General features: G+C 36.6%; 1 protein-coding gene across 1 annotated transcript; it reads left to right on the top strand.

Annotated features, from left to right (window-relative positions):
• The first annotated feature begins 991 nt into the window (after positions 1-991).
• Positions 992-22,459, top strand: LOC100763252 (sulfotransferase 1 family member D1). Its single transcript, XM_027389268.2, has 8 exons — positions 992-1,024; positions 8,233-8,389; positions 9,468-9,593; positions 10,933-11,030; positions 16,264-16,390; positions 18,029-18,123; positions 18,531-18,711; positions 21,398-22,459. The coding sequence occupies exons 2-8, from the start codon at positions 8,242-8,244 to the stop codon at positions 21,508-21,510; spliced, it is 888 nt and encodes a 295-aa protein (XP_027245069.1). The 5' UTR covers positions 992-1,024; positions 8,233-8,241; the 3' UTR covers positions 21,511-22,459.
• The last annotated feature ends 3,635 nt before the right edge of the window (positions 22,460-26,094 follow it).

Genomic DNA, 26,094 nt, shown 5'->3' with positions numbered 1-26,094 from the left:
GTCACATGAATGAAAATATCTGCCAGCTTATCATAAGCCAGGAGTGAAGGCTACAGATATACACACATGGGAACTGTCTCAAATGTTAGCATGACAGAAAAATAGTAAATGGAGATGAGATATATTCAAACAGTAGACTGTGTCATTTCATAAAAAAGAATAATACTCACTTTTGGTCTAGCTCTTGCCTTGACATATCTTTGTATTTTATACCAATCAAATTTGATAATGCTTTTCAATTAATGTGTCATTATTAATGAAATATGTATTAATTATTTATAGACATAAAATGAAATCTTTTATTTTGATATCTGCATGGTTTATGCCCTCATCCAATTATGGAGACAATGTTTACTTTTTCCTTATTTTTCTATGGGATTTTTAGATCTCTTTGAAATATGCCATAAAATATTATGGCCCATTGGGATGTAGAACACACGGAATTAATTCTCTCTGTGTTTCAATACCTGTTATTTACATGTCCTATATTATTTTTCTCTACTAGCGTTCCAGTTTCCCGTTACAACTTTCCCAACTCAAGTCAATTCTTTTTTCACAATTCATTTTCTCTTTCTTTCTTTCTTTCTTTCTTTCTTTCTTTCTTTCTTTCTTTTAAAAAATTATTTGAATTAGAGCTCTCCTTTTCTTGGATTCGATTTGCCAGTATTTTATTGAGTATCTTTGCATCAGTGTTTATGAGGGATATTGGTCTGTAGTTCTCTTTATTAGTTGTGTCTTTGTGTGGCTTGAGTATCAAGTTTATTGAAGCCTCATGAAAAGAGTTTGGTAATGACCCTTCTGCTTATATTGTGTAGAATACTTTGAGGAGAATTGGTATTTTCTGTTTCTTGAATTTTTGGTAGAATTCTGCACTGGAGCCTGTAGGGGATGCTGTAGCCATGCCAACACGTATGTCTGACCACACTTGAAAGGGCAAAGTCTGAGTGATGTAAAGTGAGGTGGCAGGCTGCTTTAATTTTCATTTTCAGCTTGCTGTACAGACTGCTGCTGGCTAGGTCGCTCTGTAAGTAAGGCTTTTTCCTATTAAATTCCCTTGTATTTTTACCTGGTTATGTATTGGTAATTTCCCACATTAGGAGCCGTCTGGCCCTGGGCTTTTTTTTTTTTTTTGGTTGGGAGACTTTTGATGACTGCTTCTATTTCATTAGGGGTTATAGGTCTATTTAAGTTATCTGTTCTTGATTTAATTTTGGTAAGTAAAATCCATCCAGAAAATTGTCCATTTCCTTTAGATTTTTGAATTCTGAGGATTACAGGTTTTTGGAGTATGAGTATGACCTGATTAGTCTCTGGATTTCCTAATAGAAAAGGAAATAGTGGCTAGTGGCGCATGCCTTTAATCCCAACACTCGGGAGGCAGAGGCAAGCGGATCTCTGTGAGCCTGGTCTACAGAGCCAGTGCCAGGACAGGCGCCAAAGCTACACAGAGAAACCCTGTCTCGAAGAAAAAAAAAAAAAAAGCAAGCAAGCAAGCAAGCAAGCAAGCAAGCAAGAAAGAAAGAAAGAAAGAAAAGGAACTAATATAATAGAAGTGATCATGATTTTACTTAGGATATTTTAATAAAATTTTGTAGAAGAAACATTGATTTTTTTCTAACATGTAGAAAAATAGTTGTCATAACAGGATAACTGTCATTTTTACACAGTGATGAACTACTAAATGTTATGTAAGAGTCAGGGTGATGACTGTCTTAATTTACATTTATGTAAACTAATTTTCATAAATGTCATTACTGAGCTTTTATAACTTAGCTAGCATTTTAATTAGTTGCCCTCTTATTAAATCTTCTAAAAATATGAGTATTCTGACCAAGTGTTCATGATTTTATTGTTTCTGCTTCTATGATTTATAAAAACATGTAATCTGGTATTCAAAGAACATTAGCTTTCCTAAGAGCATATAGTTAGACATTAAACAAATTTGAGTAGTCACTTTTAATATTTTCTGTTTTGACATGTAATACAGATCAGAAATATGAAAAAATTTAGCTCAGGATAATACTGTTAGTTTGTGGAAGAACCAGACACAACTGCCTCCTCAAGTCTTACATTATTCTCAGAGAGACTTAGACATACCATCTCTCTCATTATTTTAAGTTTCCCACTGTATGGAAACAATGACTGATAAATACTTGTTCTGTGCAAAGGACTTGTTAGCTACCAAGATATCACTTTCTAGGAGAATAATGTATTGATTGTCATGAGTTTGATATTCACTTAAACATCTAAGGCACAAAATGTCTTCAGCTTTCACACTGCTTATTTAGCTCACCAGTAGATTGGAAAACCCAGTCTATAGTTAATAATTGAGTAGTAGTGACTGTTATCAATGTGCAAAACATTGAGATATTTCTAAAGTCTTATAATTATCACCCTGGGGAAGTTATATTCAAGGGACATTTTTAAAGCAGAAAAACAGCGAAGAGGCCTTAGGGAAAACAACATCTTTCAACACTTTCTGAGCTTACAACAGCTTAATTTCTTTCTCGTATTAAACTGTGTACTATCCATGGGAATCATCCTTTTAACAGTTTTTTGGCTCTGACTCTTCATCTGAGGCAATTCATTTAAAGCTCTCAGGATTTAAAGGTAAGCCATATTTCACTGGATTTCTTCCAAGAATATGTTGGCTGTGAGTTTTAAAGAAGTAGATCCTGCAAATATGGAATCTTAAATTTATACATAAGATTTCAAAGATCCAAGAATTATAAATCATAGTTTTGGGGATCTAAGCATCTTGCTGTTTGATCTGTGATTGTCAGATACTGACCAAAGCACAGATATTCTACAAGATACAAAGAGCAGTATCTAAACTATTTACAATATTTCAGTATTCACTAAGAAATAACTTCAGGGGGAATCTTACTTTTATATAATCAGGTGGACTATATAGGTATTGAGAGAATGCAAGTGTTTAAAAATCATTAATAGGCTTACATTTTCTTAATTATTTCATATGCTCTTTGCTATGTTGTATTTAATACTTATAAATGTGAAGCTCAATATTATGGAATACAGGAAATAAAACAGTAGTGCTAACTCTTTTGAGCTAGCATATTCTTTCCTGGATCCTTAAAGGAAACTCATGCCACTTCTCCTGTATTATTCCTTGCCAGCACCTTGGCATAACTTGGTGTTTCTTTTATTGTATCTTGTATATTATTTATTGTTTCAAGTCTTATAATACAACTTTAAAATAGTTAACACTACAGGACCTACAGTCAAACTATCTTGATCTAAACCAAATTCTGCCACTTGCTGAAAGAAAATTCTGGAGTAGACTTTAAAGTTTCTCATTGTTATTTTCCTCTGTAGATAAAATGGTACAATTGTACTTGACACGTAAGATTCTTGTGTGAATTAAAGAATACACAATATGCCCTTTAAAAAGTTCTGATTATGCATTGTTAGTTTCATATGATCATTAAGAATATAAAATCCTTTATGAAAGGGACTGAGAATACTACCTGGCATTTGCTTGAAAATAGTGTTTTAACTTAGAGTTTATTTTTTATTATTGAGAATTTCACACATGTAGAAGCTGAAATAAGATCATATCTACCCCATTTCCACTTTAGTACATCCTCTACACCCACAACAAATCCTTCTCACAGTCTCATATCTTTTCTCTTTATTTATTTTTTGTAAACTTCTAAGTCAGTTAGTGCTGCCCACAAGTGTATGGGTGTGGAATTATTCAGTGGACCATGGTCATGCTACAAGTATCCATTTCTTCAAAGATGAGTTATTCCTCCTCCTCCAGCAACTATAATTTCTAACAGCTCCTGGTAAGGGGCAAAGTCTGAAGATTATCTACTCCATTTATACTGAATCTTTGCTTGGCTTGATATTATTCAGATCTTGTGTAGGTAGCCCCAGGTGCTGAGAGTTCATGAGTATGATAGGCAGCCATGTTATGTACAGAAGATATTCATCAGCTCTCCTCCCTATCCTCTGGCTATTACATTTATTCTGCCTTCTCTTTAGTGATGTTCCTTAGGTCTTGAGGGTAGAGAGTTAATACAGATGCCCCATTAAGCTTGAGAATTCTTAGCACTTGAATTAGTTATACATCTCTCCACTGACTTTTGACCAAAATTGACTACAGCCTCAGTGTTTGGGTGTAAACAGATAACTATAAAGCACTTTGAAAACATAACCATTTATCAAAATTACAGTATCAGGTTCTATCCTGGGGCTTATGACCTCTCCTGCCAGATCCTTTTGAAGCAGAATTACAGTACTGTGCATGAAATTCTTTCCTGTGGCACAACCTCAAATCTGATCTGGTCATATAAATACAGTCATGCCACCATTGCATCACTGGTACAGCTTCCCTGGCAAGTCAGTATTGCAGCATTCAAGGTACCATGCTAATTAAGACCATAATGTCTTTTCTCACCCAAAAGCTTTTTTAGCCCCTTCCACCCTCATTAAAACCAATCAATAAGGAGTAACTTTCCCCATTCAGTTGGTACTGAATTCTATATATCATGTAGTAAACATGGGTGCTATCTTCAGCAATGAGGTCCTGCCATGCTTGTATGGTGAGTGACCAAAAACAAGGTAGTACCTCTTGTTGTCTGAGGCCTATGTGACCAATAAAATATAAGTAGGTATTTCATACCTTGCTACAATTTTTTTCATTTAATAACTTGTTTTCTAGGAGCAACATTGTCCACCATGCAGAGTAAATCTGTTCAAACTCCTTTTTATTGATTGATTTATGTTTTTAGTTTCCTGGTTTTTCCATGTGTTCCAAATTAAGCACTCAAACAAAATATTTGAAGTTAGGATTAATTTATGAAAGAGAACATATAGTTTTATGTTTCTGGGCCTAAGTCACATCTTCAGTATGATTTTTTTCCATTTGCATCCCCTTTCCTGCAAATTTCATTTTTCTATACAGCTGAGTAATATATCAATGTATATATGTGCCACATTTTCCCCATTCATTAATCTGTTGATGAAAATTTAGATTGATTCAATTTTTTAGCTATTGTGTTTACAGCAGCTGCAAATGTAGATGTGTAAATATCTCTGTAGTAGGATTCTGAATTAAATGTCCTTTGTAGTTTAGCTGGCTCATATGACAGTTCTGTTTCTAGTACTTTAGGAAACTTCCAGACTGATCTCCAAAGTAAAACTAAATAATTTCCAAAGAACCAATAATATAATGACAGAGAAAATAGCCTGAAAGCTGCATGAATTCATCTAAGTCCACTGGTCCTTGCCAAGTGAGAGACCATCCTCCATGGGTCTTGCCTCCTAAAGACCAATTTGACAGGCTTCCATATGCTGATCTAAGATGAGGCTGCACAGCTCTTAACACTATGTTTTGTCTTCCTGTGTGAGTACCATTCTAGACAGATCTTTATTTGTTGTCAGGAAGAAAATATAGTGTTGTTTGGGAAACAAAATCCAGGTCCCAACACGTAGATTTATGTTTTCTGTGTTATAAGACTGAGTTGTTTCATATAACTTACCTTTTTTTGAAATGTCATACTGTGAAACATTTAACTGGAAACAAATTATTCAACACTTTGGACCATATACCTTAAAGACATATATTCAGTTGATGTCAGTGAAGGATGGATTTGAGAGAGTAAAAATTAGCAATTCAAACATAATCTCTTAACATCCAAGATGAATTATTTCCCAGATCCCAAGATTCAAACCTTCAGAAGTTTAGGTTCTTTGCATAATGGCTCAGTAGTTGTGTATATCTTGCTTGTATCCTGTCAAAAGCTTGAATCACATCTGTATTACGTATAATGCCTAATATATAAATGTTATACAAATAGTTGATATACTATATTGTTTATGATATAATTGAAGGAAACTACCTGTAAACATCTACAATGCACAGGTGTTTGATTCTGCTAATGTAAAATTCACAGATACAGATACAGCTAGGGTTTTTTTTATCTACTGACTGTGATCAGAGACTTCTATGTGACTTTGAATTGTCTTGGGAAGTAGTTGATACTGATTGTTATGAATCTTTTTAACTGCTCAACACAAAGTCTCAGTTTTGCTAAAACTTTAAAGCTAGATTTTTAGAGGAAGTTAAAGAATCCCTCAGCTCATGCTAAACATTGAAGTAAGTGGATTCTGGAGTACAATTAAAGGTATATTTCAAGTTATCCCCTAACCCAGAACAGGTAAGAGATAAACAGAAGTGCCTTTATCTATAACCTTGCTGAAAATATAAAATAACATGGGGTCATCAAAGCTAGTGACTCAAAGGATTTTAGTGGAAGATATGTAATATATCCTCAAGAATTGTCTAACTTCAAGCTTATTTATTTTTTATCCTTTGTTTTGTTATCTTTACTATTTTGTTTTAATTACAACATTTCTCCTTTCCCTTTCCTACCTTTAAACCCTGCCTTAAACCCCTCTCTGCTGTCCTTCAAATTCATGGCCTCTCTTTTCATCAATTGTGATTGAATGCATATAGTTATTTGCACATACATACATATCCTTATATAGACATGGTTGAGTCCATATAATGTTACTTGAATATGTGTTTTCAGGGTTGACCAGTTGCCATTAGACAAAAAAGAATTAGTGTGCTCTTTCCAAGGGATGGCCACCTCTCACTCCCAGTTTTATTCACTTGCCTATAGTTCTTTGTGTAGTGATGAGACCTCATGAGCTTTTCCCTGTGAATTATGGCATGCCCATTTGTGTCTTACTTATGATCTCTATTTCCTCTGCTAAATCTTGCCTACCATCCATACATTTCCTCTTAATTTGTATCCTGCCATATATAATTAAAACAACTTACCAGTTTATCTTGAAATTTAAAGGAAGAACATTATAATTTAGGCTGCATTTGATTTTTAATATAAGGAGGGCTTTGTCATTTCAGAAGTTGCAATGAACTGATAGACCAACAACTGAAAGTCTTCTCCTAATTTCAAGTCTAGTAACTTTACCATACATCTTGAAATCTTTGCTTTGGCACATGCTACTGATACACAAATGAGGTGTGGTAATATTATGTTGTGTATGAACAATATAAATGGAAATAAATGTCAATACTTTATCTATTCATTCAATTCATTTTCTTATCTTGATTGTAACACAAATGAACTGAGTTCATGTCTCTGAAGTTTGAGAAATTATATTATAATTAAATTAGTAACATTTTTATAATTTATAATGTAATTCTTTATTGATTCTTTAGACATTTCACACCATACAACCTAAGTGCACTGACATATCAGTCCCTCTATATCCTCCTCTCATGTCTGCTGCATCCCCCCAACCCCACCCACCCAAATCAAATTAAAACCAAAAGAAAAACTCTCACGTCTCTTCTCCATCTTTCTAATTCCTCTTTATTCATCTTAGAGGCATTGGGTACTGTGGTGTGTTAGGACCGTTTTGTCTCATCAGACCCAGCATCAAAATGTTTATTGCAATGAGTCATTGGTCTGGTTCAAGACCTCTGGCCTCTGGCAAACCATCATTACTGGGCCCTCCTGAACTCCTCTTGAATATCTTGCTGTTGCTCTAAGTCGTGGAGATACTGAAGTTACCATTCAGCGGGATGAGTTCCTTCATGTACTCCAGCAGGTCATAGATGGGGTAGCTGTTAGGGTGGGCCAACCCAAGGTCCAAAATGTAACGGAGCCGGTTGGTCTAGGCCACTGGACCACCCATATTAGGCTAGGGGCAGAACCGGCTCTCCTAGGCCTTTAGATGGTGAGGGATGGGACCATCTCTCCTGAGTTCATGGCTCAGTTCTCTCATGGAGATCAGGGTCAGCTCTTCTGCTACAGTGTCTAGTGAGGGACAGAACCAGCTATTCCAGGTCCAATGAGGGGCAGGGCTGGCTCAGCATTGCCTTTGTTTTCAACATGAATGATTACTATGACCCCTTGTGGCAACACAGGACACCGACATCATCACAGACCCTAGCAGGAGCAGAAACACAGACCAAGACATGACCCTGGGCAACAACTCAAGCCTGAACATCATTATGGTCCCAGTGGCAGCGCAGGCCATCCAGATCAGTATGGCCCAGGCAGCAACAAGGCCCTTGGACACCAATATGGCCTCAGCTGGCTGTGTAGACTCCTGGCATCTGCACAGCCCTTTCTGGTAACAGGAGCCACAGACATCAACTCAGACCCTGTCTGCTTCTGGGAATCAGTAATATTTTAAAGTTGATTCATACTATCCTTTGTTAAAACCTAGTCTCTCCCAATGGATAAGAAGCTGGATATCTTCAGGAGGGAGTTAGTGGATGTTCACGGTATTCCTCTCTTCTGGAGCATTGCTGAGCAGTGGTCCCAAGTGGAGTCATTTGAGGCCCGACCTGATGATCTTTTGATCTCGACCTATCCCAAATCTGGTAATAACTTTTAATTTATTTACTCTAGGCAGTTAGATTATGATCCATACTCATGCTTGCTTAAAGATACTTGTCTTTTAGTGCAGACATTCATGTTTCATTCATTAAAGTGTTATATACATAGATTAACCAAAGAAGATATTTCAGTGCTTCAGTTACTATTATGGTAACAGATAAGAAGGTATTTTTTTCTTTCCTATCATATTCTTTCAGTACAAATGCCCCCAACTCACCTGATAATCAAAGGATTTAGGCAATTGAATAGACTATGTTCTGATTTGATTTTGGTACATTTTTCAAAGGACTAGTGGAACACTATCATACTTGTCAGTGAATCACTGTACCGAGCTCAAATGGGTCCTATTGTTGTATATAGCATCATGATTATTAAAGGCAAAAGTTCTCCGTATTCTGTTTTCATACCCCCCCCACTATATGTTGATCATCTTTATCTGACTTTCGTTTTAATTCTAAGCTATAATATTTTTTATATTGATAGGAAGTATATGAACTGATAATTTCATCAAAGTTGACTATTTCCTCTGCCCAGTCTACTCAGGAGCCAACTCAAATGTGTTTTAGAATATTTTGACTCAAGTCACACCATTCTAAACAAGGACTATTGATGAGAGGAAGGGAGTGTGCTATTACTTGTACACTGTCTCTTCCACACCTTTGTTTTATCTACTTTTTAAAGCTATTAAGTTAGATTTTATGCAATAAAATCTATATCCCCATAGATGAGATTATAGTGGTTCATTCCTTTGACCCCAGCACTCTGAGGGCAATGGCAGATTGATATCTGAGTTTGAGGCCAGCCTGGTCTGCAGAACCAGTTTCAGGACAACAACGCCTATACAGGCTATATCCTATCTTGAAAAACCAAAAGAAAACCCAAATAAACACAAAAAGAGAGATTTTCCTGAGAAGGAGTAGCAGAAAGAAAGGAAGTAGAAATAAAAACCACATTTTGTTTGCTTGTTTGTTTGTTTCAGATGTTAGAAAACACCTCTGCCTCTCTTGACTTTCTCAGGTAATTTTTAGCAGAGACATTTAATTTCTTCCATTTTCCCCTTAGGGACAACCTGGATCAGTGAAATATTGGATTTGATCTATAACAATGGGGATGCAGAAAAGTGTAAACGGGATGCAATCTACAAACGAGTTCCTTTCATGGAGCTTATAATTCCTGGATTGTCAAATGGTATTTGCCCTGAGTATTCCTTTCTGTTATAGGAATAAAGTCACCTGTGTTCTACATATCTGTGAAGCAGTCAAGAACAACAATAATACAAAAAGAACAAGCACTCTAAAATTGCTATGTTTCTAATTCAAATAAAAAATCTGCAAAAAAAGTAGAAAGTAAAAAAATCACTGTCTAAAGGAGTTAGAATTTTGTTAGACCCCATTTCTTCAAAAATAATAAAATCTATGTATGAGAGATCTTGATCTAGCTTAAATCTCTTAATATGTGGAAGACTTTATCATTTAACTAGTGTGTCATAGTACATAAAGGAAATTCAATATTTCATTCAACAAAATTTTATGTGACTACTTAGTTTATATATGATATTCATATAATAGAAAAGAATATATATTATATATATAAACTCAAAGCAAAATATGGGAATACAATGCTTTGCATTATTTTAAATCTTGAAAAAATGGAAATGAATATTATGACATGATTCTATTATAGAGTTTGAACATGAGGGAGCTTAACAAGGACTTTGAAATATTTTCATATTGTAAATAAGATAAAAGAATGAAGAGAGAATCTAGAAACTATTTCACAACTGGTCTCTGCTCCATCAAAATGACACAAATAAAGAACTGTTTTACAGACAACTGTGAAGATCATTATACAATTGTACTTATCGAGAGTAAAATATTCCAGTTAGCTATGATTTTTTTTATTATTATTTTCCAACTTTTTTATTTGAATTAGAAACAGGATTGTTTTACATGACAATCCCAGTTCCCTTCTCTCACCCTTCCTTCCCTACCACGCCCCCCAACTAAAACCCTATCTATCACATATCCTTTCTGCTCCCCATGGATGGTGAGGCCTTCCATAGGTTGTCATCAGTGTCTATCCTATCCTTTGGGATAGGGCCTAGGCCCACCCCGTGTGTCTTGGCTCAGGGAGTATTCCTCTATATGGAATGGGCTCCCAAAGTCCACAGCTATGCTAAGGATAAGTACTGAACTTCTACAGGAGGTCCCATAGATTTCTGAGGTTTCCTCACAGAAACAGGCTTCCTTCCCAGTCTGGGGAGCAAGAGTTCCTGGATGTTCAGATCAGCTGTTTCTGTTGTTTTCACCAGCCTGGTCTGGACCCCTGTGCTCTTCACTCATCCTTCTCTGCATAGTATGTATTCTTTGACATTTTAGGAACATGGGAATCTGTAGAGCCTTCCTTATAGCCAACAAAACAGAAAAACAACATTACCAAGCCATCAATGATTGGAAGTCTTAGGATAAATTGAAAGTAACCATGTGATTCCACACTTATAACAATTTGTTAATGTGCATGCTTGCAGGTGTTGAACTGTTGAAAAACATGCATTCTCCTCGACTGGTGAAAACTCACCTACCTGTTCAACTTCTTCCTTCCTCATTTTGGAAAAATGACTGCAAGGTAGCAAGTGAAAAATAAACCTCTGTATTTTCATTTCTTTTTGTTTCTTTTTAAATTATGACAAGGAGCCAAAGGTTCCGAAATTTATTTTTCTAAGATTATTGATGATTTGATTTTTAAACATTTATTTTAAGGTTTATTTTTAGAACTTCATACTTGAGTACTATAATTTGCATCATTTTACCCTACCCACTTCTCACTATAAATCCTCCTTTGCTCCCTAACTTTCCCTCAAATTCATGACCTGTTGTTTTTTTTTTTTTTGAGAATAGAATATGATTACATCATTTCCATCTTCCATTTCCTCCCTCTAACCACACCCACATACTTCTCCCTCTTGCTGTCATTCAAATTCATGGCTTTTTCCCTTTAATTGTTGACATAAATGTGTGTGTGACATATATATGACATATATATCAACATATAAATATGTGTGTATACATACATGTACATGTATATGTATATATTCTTCAACATATACAACCTGCTCAGTCTGTATAATGTTACTGGTATGTATTAAGTTTTTAATTACAAAGTAAGGTATTTTGAATGTTAGATGAGTCATTACAAAATAATAGAATGGCAGTTATAGTCAAGGGTCAACATGACAATACTAGACACAAATTATGATGAAAGGGATGAACACTATGTCTGAATCACTGTCAGATTTTCTCTCATTTTTTTTTACTTTTTTTCTTTGTAATTTTTATTTAGAAATAATCTTATTTTACATGTCAATCTCAGTTCCCTCTACCTTCCTTCCTCTTATGCCCCCACCAACCCCCATCCCACTCACTAGTGAGGGTGAAGCCTTCCATGGGGGAATCATCAAAGTCTGTATGAGAGAGTAGCCCTCCATGGGGAATGGGCTCCCAAAGTCCATTTGTGCAATAGGGATAAATACTGCTTCTTCTGTCAGAAGTCTCATAGTCTGCCCAGGCTCTGAATTGACACCCACATACAGAAGGTTTGGTTCAGTCCAATGCTGGTTCCCCAGTTTTATGACTGGGGTCTGTGTGTTCCCACTTGATCAGGTCAGCTGTTTCTGTGGGTTTCTCCAGCATGGTCTTGATCCCTTTGCTTGTCCCTCCTCCCTCTCTACAACTGGATTCCAGGAGTTCAGCTCAGTGTTTAGCTGTGGGTGTCTGCTTCTGCTTCCATCAGTCACTGGATGAGGCTCTAGGATGGCATATAAAGTAGTCATCCATCTCATTATAGGGGAAGGACATTTAAGGTAGCTTCTCCACTATTGCTTAGATTCTTAGTTGTGGTCATCCTTGTGAATCTCTGGAAATTTCTCCAGTACCAGATTTCTCTTTAAACCTATAATGGCTCCTCTTTATTAAGGTATCTTTTTTATTGCTTGCCTCTATTCTTCCCCTGACTCAGTCTTCCTGATCCCTCATGTTCTGTCATTTCACCTGTCATTCAACTACATTTAAATTATTTATGATCAAATATTACTGGAACAGATTCATTGAAATATATGAATTGACAGTTATATGTAATTCTATAAATGAATAATTAAATATTTATAAACAGATATTATTTGCAGATGATAAGTCTAGAAGCAATCCAGTATAATGTATAAATACTATTGTACTAATTATAAGTGATATATAATTATACAGATGCATACATTTTATGATTGTATTTTAATAAATTTTTCAAGCATAACATTTGGGGAGAAATACAAGCACACTAAGTAAATAGCTTCATGATTATTTAAGAAATGAGCATACACTTGAAACCCAGTCAAAGTATTGCATCATCCCCAAAATTGAGTTCCAATTTTTGTGTTTTCACTGTTAGTAACTTTGCTTGTTTTCCCTGTAATTATAAACTGTGTATAATGTAAGTTTGCCATCATTTCTCTCAAGACACATGTGAAAGCTGTTCCTATTGTGTAAGTTTATGTGTTCTGTTGTTTTACAGAAAGCAGCCAACCAGCTCCCTATACATGCAATTTTCAGGTTTTATTCAGATATTTTGATGTCACCAATTGTGTGAATGAAGACCAAAATTCCACATTTTAACAAGTGCACATTTAAATTTTATTCACATTAAAATCTGAAGACCAATAACATACAGTGTCATATCCATGTGACCAGTTCATAGCTTATTTATGAATAGTACTATTGATAGATGGTTGAGTTGCTACCCATTGTCAGTAATAGAAATAGTGTTGCTGTGCATATTTCTGTCTTTTCATGAATGTGTGCACATTTTTTCTTGGCTGCATATTTAGGGATAGAATTGTTAAAACTTAACATGCTCACTCATTTGTTTAGTAGATATTTTAAAATACTACTTGAAGTAGTGATGTGCAGGGTTAACTAAGTTGCTCTATGCTTTCATTAACATGAAATATGGGCAAACCATTTCATTTTAGTCACATCAGTGGATACCCAGGGGTTGATTTTCTGATTTCTTATTGACTAAGTTAGGACCTTTGTTATGGCTTATGGAGTACTTGGATATCTTCCCTGAGTTATCTCTTCTTTTGTCTCATTTTACATAATGGATTCCTTCTTCTCAATACATACACACAAAAAGAGAGAGAAAGAGACAGAGACAGAGTGAGACAGAGAGACAGAGACAGAGACAGAAACAGAGAAACAGACATTTTAGTAGTGAGAATTAAAAAAAAGTCCCAGAAGGAGGCATAGTTTGCTTTTAGGAGTTTGTGGAGACATCCTCAAATCATCCTCTCTATACTAAACTAAGTCAAATACATTTTGCAAAAAGGCTATGGATGTTATTGCTAGATTCTTTGGGCTAATTGCCATAGTCAACTAATACTGAGGAGGCCCAGTAGATGGGCTCCTTAAAAGAAATTCCTAGGACTCATGGCAGATCTGTCATATTCTCTCTTTCATTCCCTCTCTCTCTCTCTGTCTCTCTCTGTGTGTCTCTGTCTCTCTGTCTCAGTCACTCTCTCTGTCACTCTCTGTCTCTCTGGCCCCCTCTCTTTCTGTATCTCTTCCTACCTCCAAGGAGGTCAGAAGACAACTTGTGGGACTCAGTTAGCTCTGTCATCATGTGGATTCTGGGGGAAAAAATTAAATCATCATTCTTGAATACAAGTGTCTTTATTCTTTGAGCTATCTTGTCATGCCCAGAGTAATTTTCATTGAGCAATAATTCTTCATTCATGCAGATCTTAAAAAATTTGATAATAGAAAACTAATCCCATGCATATTGTTACATACCAAAGCTATGTAACAATAAGGAATTTTAATCTTTTTCTAGCTCTAAATTTCCCTAGTAATGGTTTTTCCTCAATGAGAGTTCAGATATTTTTCAGCTTAAAGTGTTTTATTTCATTTTATTAATTTTGGTTTTTGACAATTTCATACTTGTATATATGCATTCCGATTATTGTCATCCATACCCTCTTTTGTCTGTCTCCTATCCCTTTATGTATGTTTAATATATTTTAATTGTCAATTTAAATATGCTATATATATGAATGTTCTAAATTTAAGAATATATAAGCTACTTGCTTAACTTAATATTTAATGTAGTTTTTTCCAAACTTTCATTGTTTTAAAATTGAAAGTAGATTCTTCTCTCAAAGAATACATCTCTATCACAGATTCCCCTCCCTCCTTTTCCCCTAGACTCTCTTCAACTCTTCTTTCCTCTAGATCCACCCCCCCTCCAGTTCATCCCCAGAAAAGAGCAGATCTTCAAGAGACAACAACCAAAACAGGACAAAACAAGATACAATAGACAAGCAAAAATCCTCATACCATGTCTGGACAAAGCAACCAAATAGGAGGAAAGGAGTCACAATAGCAGGCAAAAGAGTCAGAGGCTCACTGGCTCCCACAATTAGAGTCCCACAAAACACCAAGCTAACAGCCATAGCATGTTACAATAAATCTTTCCGCCAAAAGCTGCCTGAGCCCCATCGCCACTTGTGTGCTTTACGCCAGCCGCCTGCCCGAGTTAGGCCCAAATGAATACACAGAAACTTGTATTAGGTTCAAAGCTGCTTGGCCAATGACTAGGACTTTTCATCTGTTAGCTCAGTCTTAATTAGCACAAATCTATATATTTTATAAGACTTATCTTATCGGACGCCTTAATGGAGTCCCTCCTTGTTGGTGGATCACATTGTGCCGCAGGAGCAGGAGCTGAGGGGAAAGAGGGTCCTTCATGTTTCTCCTTTGCTTAAATATGAGTCTCCTTGCTATGTCACTTCCTACCTGGATCAGCACTTCTCTACTACATTTCCCAGAGTCCTCTTTGATTTCTAGTCCTGTCTAACTTCCTGTTTCATTGGCCAAACAATATTTTAACAATCAATAAGATAAACATATACAGTACATTCCCCATCATAGCATATATGCAGAGAAATTGATGCAGATCCAATCAGGTCCTGTGATTGCTACTTCAGTCTCTTTGAGTCCATTTGAGCCCTATTTAGTTGATTCAGTGGGTCATGTTCTCCTGATGTCCTCCATCCCCTCTGACTTCTACAACCAATCTCTCCTTCTGCTCTTCCACGGGATCCTGATCTCTTAGGATAGAGAACACCTCCAACTTAGACTCTCTCTCTGTATAATGTATGACTGTGGGTCTGTGCACCCGCTTCTGTCTGCTACTAGGAGAAGCCTTCCTGATGACAACTGGACAAGAAACTGATCTATGAATATAAAAATATCATTATGAATCATTCAAGATATTTTATTTTTAATCTGCCGCTCATATTTGTTTCTACCCTAGGTCTCTGGTCTATCCAGTCTTGGGTTCCTGACCATCCAGTCATGTAGGGCATAGGCCTCAGGTTAAACCAAACATTGGTAGGCATGAATTCTGTGCCACCATTGCCCCAGTAAATCCTGCAGGGGGACAGATTGTAGGTGCAGGGTTTTGTGACTGAGTTGGTGTCCAGGTTTTTCTTTCTGTAGCCTGAAGAATACCTTCTCACACCAAAGAGACTAGAATGTAGTGGTCATGGTGCATGCTCTAGTTCTGACGTAATTATTTTTCATGGTTCAAGAGATAATCTTTTAAAAAGTTAAAGAGAACACAGATGTGTCAAAAATGGGAGATGAGGTTTTGAGTATTAAAACAATATACAGTTGTGAATGTACTATGTGTGCTATAATTGCAAAAATTCATTATTGGAAACTGTAAAGGATAAATAAACCTGATAATGTAAATGATAGTCAAAAATATTAAATTACAAAAATGAATGCCAACCTTCTACTTGTCTCTACAGATGGTCTATGTGGCACGGAATGCCAAAGATGTGGCTGTTTCTTACTATTATTTCTACCAAATGGCAAAAATTCACCCAGAGCCTGGTACCTGGGAGGAGTTCCTTGATAAATTCATGGCTGGGCAAGGTGAGTCCAACTGTTCCTTTAATTATGATTAAATAATTATGATTAAAAACTAAGCCGGGCATTGGTGGCACATGCCTTTAATCCCAGCACTCAGGAGGCAGAGGCAGGCAGATAATCTGTGAGTTCGAGGCCAGCCTGGTCTCCAGAGTGAGTGCCAGGATAGGCTCCAAAGCTACACAGAGAAACCCTGTCTTGAAAAACCAAAAAAAAAAAAAAAAAACTAATAGGATTTTTTTCAGAGCAACATGAAGCTTAAAATACGAATCTTAGGTTTATTATAAATTAATATTTACCAAGGCATGTACTAATACATTAGGGAGACTAAAGACAAAGGCCATTTACAAGGCCATTTCTTCTTTGAGGGAACTTTTGGATAATTTGTGGTATATATGTTTCTGGTTCTGGGTTTCGTCATTTCATTAGTAATGAATGACTGATGGCAATTTATTTAAGTGATTTCAAATCTCAATATCTATTCTGGATTATTTTCATTTTGTGTCCATTCTTTGGAGTCTTTTCTTTATCATTCAAAACTTCTGAGTGACTATCCCTTTAGACTCTGTTCTTTTGCAAACACATTCTCCTTTTTCATACTCATGATAGGAACTGCAGGAAAAATTCTTAATAAACATGTTCCCATATAAACACCCTCTTGGTAGCAGATGTGTGTAGATGACATCTAGCAGAGATTTAACACTTCTCCTCACTTGAACTGTTATTTGCTCATGGTGTCAATGTTATGGTCCCTGCCAAAGTCCAAAGGCATCTCAAAATGAAATGCACTCTACTCTTTCACGGAGCTTTTGCAACTCACTCTTATGTAATCTCATTTATTCACCATTCCCTCTCCTGTGAACTTCCACACTAATTACTGTTTGAAACACTCAGAGTCTACAACCTTATTTTTGTGGTCTTAGTTATATTTATCAAATCATCATATTAAGTGGCTTAGGTGACAAATATATATATATATATATATATATATATATATATATATTATATATATAATTTTAGAATCTACAAATCCAAGGAGAAACTGCCTTTACCCTTAAACTATGCAGGGCTATATCTTCACACAATTGTTTCCATAGCCTTCCATTGTGGTGGGTCTGTGTTAACTCCTTTCCCTGTAAGGGCATTGGTTGTATCTAGAACTAATTTTGTTACTTCTGTAGGAATCTTTTCTCTAAGCACAGGTAGGTATTTCAGAATATGGACTTTTGGGAAGACATGATTCACCTTGTACAAAAATCACTTTTCCTTTTGAAAGTAGATTTCAAACTCAGTGAGAAAGTAGTTACCTCATATACTTGTTTTTTATGTTTGACAGTTATTATATAATATTTTTATTTAGAAACAATCTTATTTTCCTATCAGCCCCAGTTCCCTCTTTTTCCCATCCTCCATGCTCCCTACCGACTCCCCCTTCTCACCCCCCATCCACTCCCCAGGGAGGGTGAGGCCTTCTATGTGGGGGAGGGGTCATCAAAGTGTGTCATATCATTATCCTTATGGACCCTTTACTTTAACTATAGAAATCACTGTATATGGACAGATAATCATGACTTAAAGACACAGTTAGCTATTTTCTACTTCATGTAAATGGTTTTTAATTTTACATTTTATCTTTAACTCTAGTGGGTTTTGGCTCCTGGTATGATCATGTGAAGGGCTGGTGGGAAAAAAGAAATGATTATCGTATCCTTTATCTGTTTTATGAAGATATGAAAGAAGTAAGTAGAAATTTCAATGTATATTTTAAGAAAGCCAAGATTTAATTTATTTGTCACGTACTCTCAATTTTTTACTCTATAAGCATGGCTAATTTATTTTAACTCTAGTTCTGGCAGACAGTTCTAATTAATTATAACTCCCACATCTTGCTACTGTTATCCATTCAAGTACACTAATATCTTTGAAATAAACTTCTACATTTCCACTCATGTCTTCAGATAGCTTAGTTGCTTCTTAAAAATAAAACCATAAATATAATTGTTTGAGTTTTGCCTTATAAAGTAAAAATAGAATAAAACTCTGAATATCTCTTCTACTAGTTAAGCTTAAACAGAACTTTATGGAACACATTCCTTTCTTTGTGACCAAATCTAACCAAAACGATTTTTCCCCTTTAATATTTCAGGATCCAAAGTATGAAATTCAAAAATTATTAAAGTTTCTAGAGAAAGACATGCCAGAAGAAATTGTAAATAAAATTCTCTACCATAGCTCTTTCAATGTAATGAAGGAGAATCCTAATGCAAATTACACCACTATGAAGAAAGAGGAGATGGACCATGCTGTGTCTCCATTCATGAGAAAAGGTGAGAAGAGTACAAATTCATTTCTGTATAGTTTCTGATCACATCGTGGAAGATATAAATAATCACACTAATGTGTGATTTTAAGAAACTAGGAACAAATAAGTATGCTTAAGAGAGAAAAACTGAAAAGTAGAGGAAACAATAGCTTTAGAAGAAATACTGTGTAATATTCTGCATTATTTCTGTGAGATGTAATGAGAAACTTATTATGGGAAATGTTTGCTCAGTATCTTGTGCACCAGTGTTATCATTATGTCCTCAGTATTGAGCTTAATATTTAGCCTCTTGTTTAAACTATATATATATATATATATATATATATATATATAGTTCTGTATATATATATATATATATATATATATATATAATTTTGTGCATGTGTTCATATGTGTCTGTGTGTATGAGTAGAAAATAGCAATAGATTTACTTAGAATTTCACATGATGCCATGCTTTCCCGTAGGATTTAGTTGAACAAAAATGTATTGTACTATGGCTTGATCCAGAGGGTGGGATAGTTATAGTTCTTAAGATACCATTCTTGCCCCATAATATAAGACAGTTGTGCAAATGAACAGAATATGGAACAGTCTGCTGAATGTTGCTGTATTTTTAAAGCCTGAACTTACCAAGGCTATACAAAGTACCAAGTGTTTTTTAAAAAGTGCAAAGTAGCAGAATCTCTGCCTTTGCCTGAAGACACGGGAAGAGTTCACAAAGTTAGTGTAACAAATAGGATAATATTTTGCATTTTGTTTTTGCTCACCTGATATCTTTATGAACCCTCTGCATTAACAAATGACTTGTAAAAAGTGGTGGTCTCAATGTGAGTAGTAAAGTCCTTTTGGCATAGTTCAAGAAAAGACATAGCAATAGAGAGATTAGAGATACATAGATAATAGATAATACCGCATACGTAACAATAAACTTTTCTATAAAATTTCCACAGCCCTGAGGAGTCAGTAATTTAATCACATTGCTTAAATACAAGCAACATGTTGCTAGGTGATGATCATTGTGACTCCTTCAGTTTTGTTTGATTTTCCTGGCCTCAGGTCCTTTTGTATCTCTTTTTAAAGCCAAAGCCAAAAGCAGGACACACACATGTGACATGCATATAATCATGCTATAGATGATGGAAACTGGCCTTGTATTTTGAAACTTCTTTTCAGAGACTGTGCACATCAAACATGTTACACTTACACTGTCCAAAACATAAAAAGATATGTTTGAAGTTACTGGGTGAGACAATCACACAACACAAGATGCATAGAAGTGGAAAACATTCTTGTTGTAGAGAAGAGTTATTAGCAGTAATAAAAAATAAGGAAAGTTCTTGAGATAAAGAAATTTTGATAAAAGTCTAGGAACAAACAATCAAGACTCATTCTAATTAGAATTTTTATAGATTCTAAATGATTTTTGTCAGGGAAGGAAATATATATATATGCTCAGAAAGTATATAGTAAGTAAATGTGCTTAATTATGTTTAGCCCAGTAATTTCCAATCTTGCTTGATAATAATGCTTTTCACATAAGTTGTCATTTTATCCTGTAACCTAAAGCTTTAAATTGACTGAGAAGTCCCCTTTGCCTTTGGTTACCAGGGTAGTGACAGCCCAAGAATTAGCATTGCGATTTTCAGGTGGCATTTCCTCCACTGGTCTTTCTTTATGATACTTTAGAATTATTGTTATTATTATTATTTTTACGTAAGATGCTTTAAAAATCTACAGAAGTTGGAAGGTTAAGAAGGTTTAGGCCTAAGAGGTAGATATGGCTGGGGTTATGATGCATATGAAAAGTTATAAACTAAATATATGGGCAGGGAGGTTGAGTGGGGGAAGAACAGAAGAGAGCAAGATAAGAGATAATATAATAGAGGGAGACATTATAGATTTAAAGAGAAATCAGTCACTAGGGAAATGTCTGGAGAGTTACAAAGATGATACCAACTAACAATCTAAGTAACAGAGGAGAGGATACCTTAAATACCCTCTCCTGATAATGAGATTGATGACTAATTCATATACCATCCTATAGCCTTCATCCAGCAGCTGGTGGAAGTAGAAGTAGACACCCACAGCTAAACCTTGAACTGAACTGAAATCCAGATGCAGAGAAGGAGGACTGATGAGCAAAGGGTCCATACCAGGCTGATAAAACCCACAGAAACAGCTGACTTGAACAAGGGAGAGCACTTGGTCCCCAGACTGATATCTAGGAAACCAGCATGGGACTGATCCAGAACCCCTGAATGTGGGTGTCAGTGAGGAGACCTTGGAAATCTATGGGGCCCCTTGTAGTGGATCAGTACTTATCCCTAGTGTAGGAATGAACTCTGGGAGCCCATCCCACATGGAGGGACACTCCCTGAGCCTAGACACAAGGGGGTTGGCCTAGGCCCTATCCCAAAGCATATGACAGATTTTGAAGACCACCTATGGAGGGCCTCACCCTCCCTAGGGAGCAGATAGGGTATAGGATAGGTAGGGTATTAGTTGGAGGGGCAGGGGAGGAGGGGAGGGAGAGGGACTTGGAATTAACATGTAAAATAATCTTCTTTCTAATAAAAATAATAAAATTAAATATACATATTCAAAATTAATCATTCAAATTACTATTAGACAGGAATTTAATAGTAATCCCAAATTTTCTCCATTGTGTGTGTGTTTCTTTTTTTTACAGGCATTTCAGGTGATTGGAAGAATCAGTTTACTGTAGCCCAGTATGAGAAATTTGAAGATGATTATGTCAAGAAAATGAAAGAGTCAACACTTAAGTTTAGATCAGAGATCTAGGGGGTATTTGCTTCTTAATCTCCTTTGGCTGGCACTAAAATTAGAGGGGGGAAGGCTCATTCATGGATTAGTGAAATAAAATGTTGCATATGATTTTTCTGTATTTACATGGCCTACAGACCAAACTTACCAATAACAAGCAATAATTCTCTCCTAGTTCTCTTTCTTATAGATAGGTTCATGCAGTAGTTTTCACCCCACTTTCTGTTAACCAAAGAATAGAATTTTAAGAGTCCTTATAACATGGCATGTTTCCAGTTTCTGTTACTTATAGCTTTCTGATTCTCTGCACATGGTCTTCTGTCTCTTAGGACATAGGTTTTTAAATGAGGTGGTTTCTCTCCAGGGTTAGGACACCCTCTAGACCAAGGCTACATGTCATCAACTCTAATTCTTCAATTTAATCTGTTGTTATTTTAGATATTAATATATCATGTCTTTAACATTGCCAAATTATCCAAATTTTTAATGTTGGGATCTCCTCTTTCATCTTAGGGTTAGTTTAGAAATATTACATTTAAATAAACTAATCAGTAGTGCATATTTTACAGGATTTAAAGCAAGGGAAATTAGAGAACTAATTATTTTTATTCTTCATGTCATTTACTGAACATATTGTGAAATTTATTGCAGAAAATATTGAGGTTTGTTCAAAATCCAGATGGCTACTCTGGGGTCCAATTTTATCCATTAGCATCACTTCTGAGATGAAAACTCTGTACAATTAATTACTTTCAGTAGCCCTCTTCTTGAATGGCTTTTGAATCACATTGGGGGTCATTTTGCTATTGTTCCTTCTGAAATTAACCATTCCTAAGTGAGATAAATACTCATTTTTGAACTATCAAGAGATAAGAATTTAAGATACTTTAAGATTTGTCTCCAGGAACTAATGCTTAGTAAAGTAGGGAAACTGAAAGGTAGATGAATAAAGTACTGTATGATTCCATTCAATAATTGTGTTATTTGAGAAGAGATGGGAGAGAAAGAAGCAAGCAAATATGTCATGGAGAGATGGGAGAGAAAGAGAAGCAAAGCAATCAGTGAACTACAAAGAGAGGTGGAACTAGAGGTGCTACAGCAATGAGGCAGTAAGAAACACCCCATGTGAGAGCCTTACAAAGTCACATGAGACCATGGTGATGACTGGGTTCCTGCTGTGCCCACAGCCATGTCTGTTTCGTGGTCCTGAGGCATTTGGTGTCTGTGTTGATGTCTGGAGCCTGTACTACCACTGAAGGTTATGAAGCTGTATGGGGTCAATACTACGACCAGAAACCATCTTGATGTCCAAGGTGGAGTTGACTCCACCAGCCACCACATGGTCTTGGTAGAGTTAGCCCTGACAGCATGGTGTAGAAGAGCTGACGCTGCCCCTTGCCAGGGCAGCACAGATAAGCTGGCCCTGGGGGTGTGGGTGTGGAAGAACCTGCTCTCATGGCATGGGTGCAGGAGAGCTGGCCCTGCTCTTTTCTGGGGCAACACTGGAGATCTGGCCCCACCCTTGCTGGCTGATGCATATGGGAGGACTGGCCCAATCCTTTGGCTAGGTGGTAAGGGAAAAAACCCAATAAATTCATATTCAACTTACAAAAATCAATCAATCAATCAATCAATCAATCAATCAAGTAACAAAATGTATAGTGAAAAAAGAAAAGAAAAGAAAGAATCTTCTGGCACTAATTAATGGTACCAGAATTTAATGAAGAATCTGAAGAGACAAGATTGAAGTTGGACAAGCTAGTCTGTAATATATTAATATCCTGATACTAATTGTATGCCATAGGTTTACTAGATGTTTCTATTGGAGAAACTGTATTTTTTAAGTTATAATTTTGGGGGAGCACATGGACCCCAGACTGATGTCTGGGAGGCCAGCAAGGGACTGATCTAGACCCATGAATGTGGATATCAATGAGGAGGCCTCAGCAATCTATGGGGCCCCTGGTAGTGGATCAGTATTTACCCCTGGCACAAGAAGGGACTTTGAGAGCCCATCCCACATGATGGGACTCTCTCTCACTGGGGAGCAGACTGGGGATGAGGTGGGGGTCTGGTGGGGAGTTGGGGTGAGGGGAGGGAGAGGGAAAAGGGATTGACATGTGAAGCAGCCTTGTTTCTAATTTGAACTAATAAAATTTTTATAACGTTGTATGTTATTATCTTAATTTCACTATTATGTTAAATGAATGTCTTATTAATCTTAAGTATTCTTTTAATATTTTTATTTTAGAAACAATCTTATTTTACATATCCAACCACCCCTATTCCCTTGCCCTCTCATCCTCGAATACCCGCACTGACCCACCCAACCCTCCCTCTACCCACCCCCAAGATGATCCCCGCAGGGGATCATCAAATACTGTCACATCACTTGGGAGAGGGCCTAGGCCCACTTTCATGTATTTGGACTGCAATAGTATCCCTCCATAAGGTATGGGTTCCCAAAGTTCATTTGTATGCTAGGGATAAACAGTGGCTCCACTGTTAAAGGTCCCATAGACTGCCCAGGCCTTCTACCTGGCATCCACATTCAGAGGGCTTGGTTCAGTTCAATGCTGGTTTCCCAGCTTTATGACTAGGGTCTCTGTGTTCTCACTAGGTCAGGCCAGCTGTGTCTGTGGATTCTCCAGCACAATCTTGGCTCCTTTGCTCATCCCTCTCTACAACTGGATTCTGGGAGTATGGCTCAGTGTTTAGCTGTGGGTGCCAGCTTCTGCTTGATCAGCTCATGGGTGAAGGCTCTAGAATGGCCACCAAAGTAGTCATTAATTTCATTAGGGGAAGAGCGTCAAAGGCAGCATCTCCACTACTGCCTAGATTCCTAGTTGGGGTCATCCCTGTGGATCCCTGATCATTTCCCTAGTGCCAGACCTTTCTCTAAACCTATACTGGCCCCCTCTATCAAGGCATCTTCTTTCTTGATCTCCTCTATTTCTCCCATGTCTCAGTCTTCCTGATCCTGCTTATTCTCCCCACCCCTCCTCTTCTCCCTTTCTCTTTTTCCTACTTCCCACCTCTCTCCACACCCAACCCATGCTCCTAATTTGCTCAAGGGTTATTTCCCTTTCCCCTTCTTAGGGGGACCATGTGTTTTCCTCTTGGGATCGTCCTTATTTCCAGGTTTGTCTGGTGGTGTGGGTTGTAGGCTGGTAGTCCTTAACTCTATGTCTAATATACATATATGAGTGAGTACATATCATGCTTGTCTTTCTGTGACTGGGTTACTTCACTCAGGATGGTTTCATCCAGTTCCATCCATTTGGCTACAAATTTCAAGATTATACTGTTTTTATTTTATTTATTTATTTATTTATTTATTTATTTATTTATTTATTTATTTTCCACTGAGTAGTACTCCATTGTGTAAATGTACCACATTTTCTCTATCCATTCTTCAGTTGAGGAACATCCACATTACTTAAAGGTTCTGGCTATAACAAAACCTCTATGAAAATAGTTGAACAGATGTCCTTGTTGTATGAATGTGCATTCTTTGGGTATATGTCCAAGATTGGAATTGCTGATTCCCATTTTCCTGAAAAACTGTCACACTGATTTCAAAGGGGTTGAACAAGTTGGCACTCCTGGCAGCAATGGAGGAGTGATCCAATTTATCCACATCCTCTCCAGCATAGACTTTCATTGGTATTTTTGATTTTAGGTGTAAGATGGTATTTTAGAGTTGTTTTGAGTTGCATTTCCATGATGGCTAAGGATGTTGAGCACTTTCTTAAGTGTCTTTCAGCCATTCTAGATTCCTCTATTGAGAATTCTCTATGTAGTGCTGTACCCTACTTTTTAATTGTATTGTTTTGTGCTTTGATGGCTAGCTTCTTGAGTTCATTATATATTTTAGAAATCAGCCCTCTGTCAGATGTGGGGTGGGTGAAGATCTTTCCCCATTCTGTGGGCTGCCATTTTGTCTTGTTGATGGTGCCCTTTGCCTTACAGAAGCTTCTCAGTTTCATGAGGTCCCATTTATTAATTGTCCATCTTAGTGTCTGTGCTACTGGTGTTATGTTCAAGAAGCAGGCTCCTGTACCAATTTGTTAAGGGGTACCTCCCACTTTCATTTCTTAGAGGTTCAGTGTGGCTGGATTTATGTTGAGGTCTTTGATCCATTTGGACTTAAGTTTTGTGCATCACGATAGACATATATCTATCTGCAGTCTTCCACATGCCAGCATCCAGTTATGCCAGAACCATTTGTTGGAGATGCTTTCTTTTTTCCATTGTATAATTTTAGCTTCTTTGTCAAAAATCAGGTGTTCATTGGTGTGTGGGGTAATATCAGGGTTTTCAATTTGATTCCATTGGTCTACCTGTCTATTTTTGTGCCAATACCAAGCTGTTTTCAGGACTATAGCTCTACAATAGAGCTTGACATCAGGAATGGTGATGCCTCCTGAAGTACTTGTATTGTAAGGGTTGTTTTGGCTATCCTGGGTCTTTGGTTTCTCCATAAAATGTTGAGCATTGTTCTTTCAAGATCTGTGAGGAATTGTGTTGGGATTTTGATGGGAATTGCATTGAATCCAAAGCTGTCCACTCTCTCCATACCTATTCAATATTGTCTTTGAA

The sequence above is a fragment of the Cricetulus griseus genome (assembly GCF_003668045.3).
Source record: "Cricetulus griseus strain 17A/GY chromosome 1 unlocalized genomic scaffold, alternate assembly CriGri-PICRH-1.0 chr1_1, whole genome shotgun sequence".
Lineage (NCBI taxonomy): Eukaryota > Metazoa > Chordata > Mammalia > Rodentia > Cricetidae > Cricetulus > Cricetulus griseus.
Note: the sequence above shows the minus strand (reverse complement) of the source record. Positions and strands in the feature narration are given on the sequence as shown.

Coding starts and splice junctions, on each gene's coding strand:
- LOC100763252 (XM_027389268.2), top strand. CDS start 8,242: ATGGATAAGAAGCTGGATATCTTCAGGAGGGAGTTAGTGGATGTTCAC. Junction 9,594..10,932: donor AATTCCTGGATTGTCAAATG/GTATTTGCCCTG, acceptor GCATGCTTGCAG/GTGTTGAACTGTTGAAAAAC. Junction 18,124..18,530: donor TTTATGAAGATATGAAAGAA/GTAAGTAGAAAT, acceptor TTAATATTTCAG/GATCCAAAGTATGAAATTCA.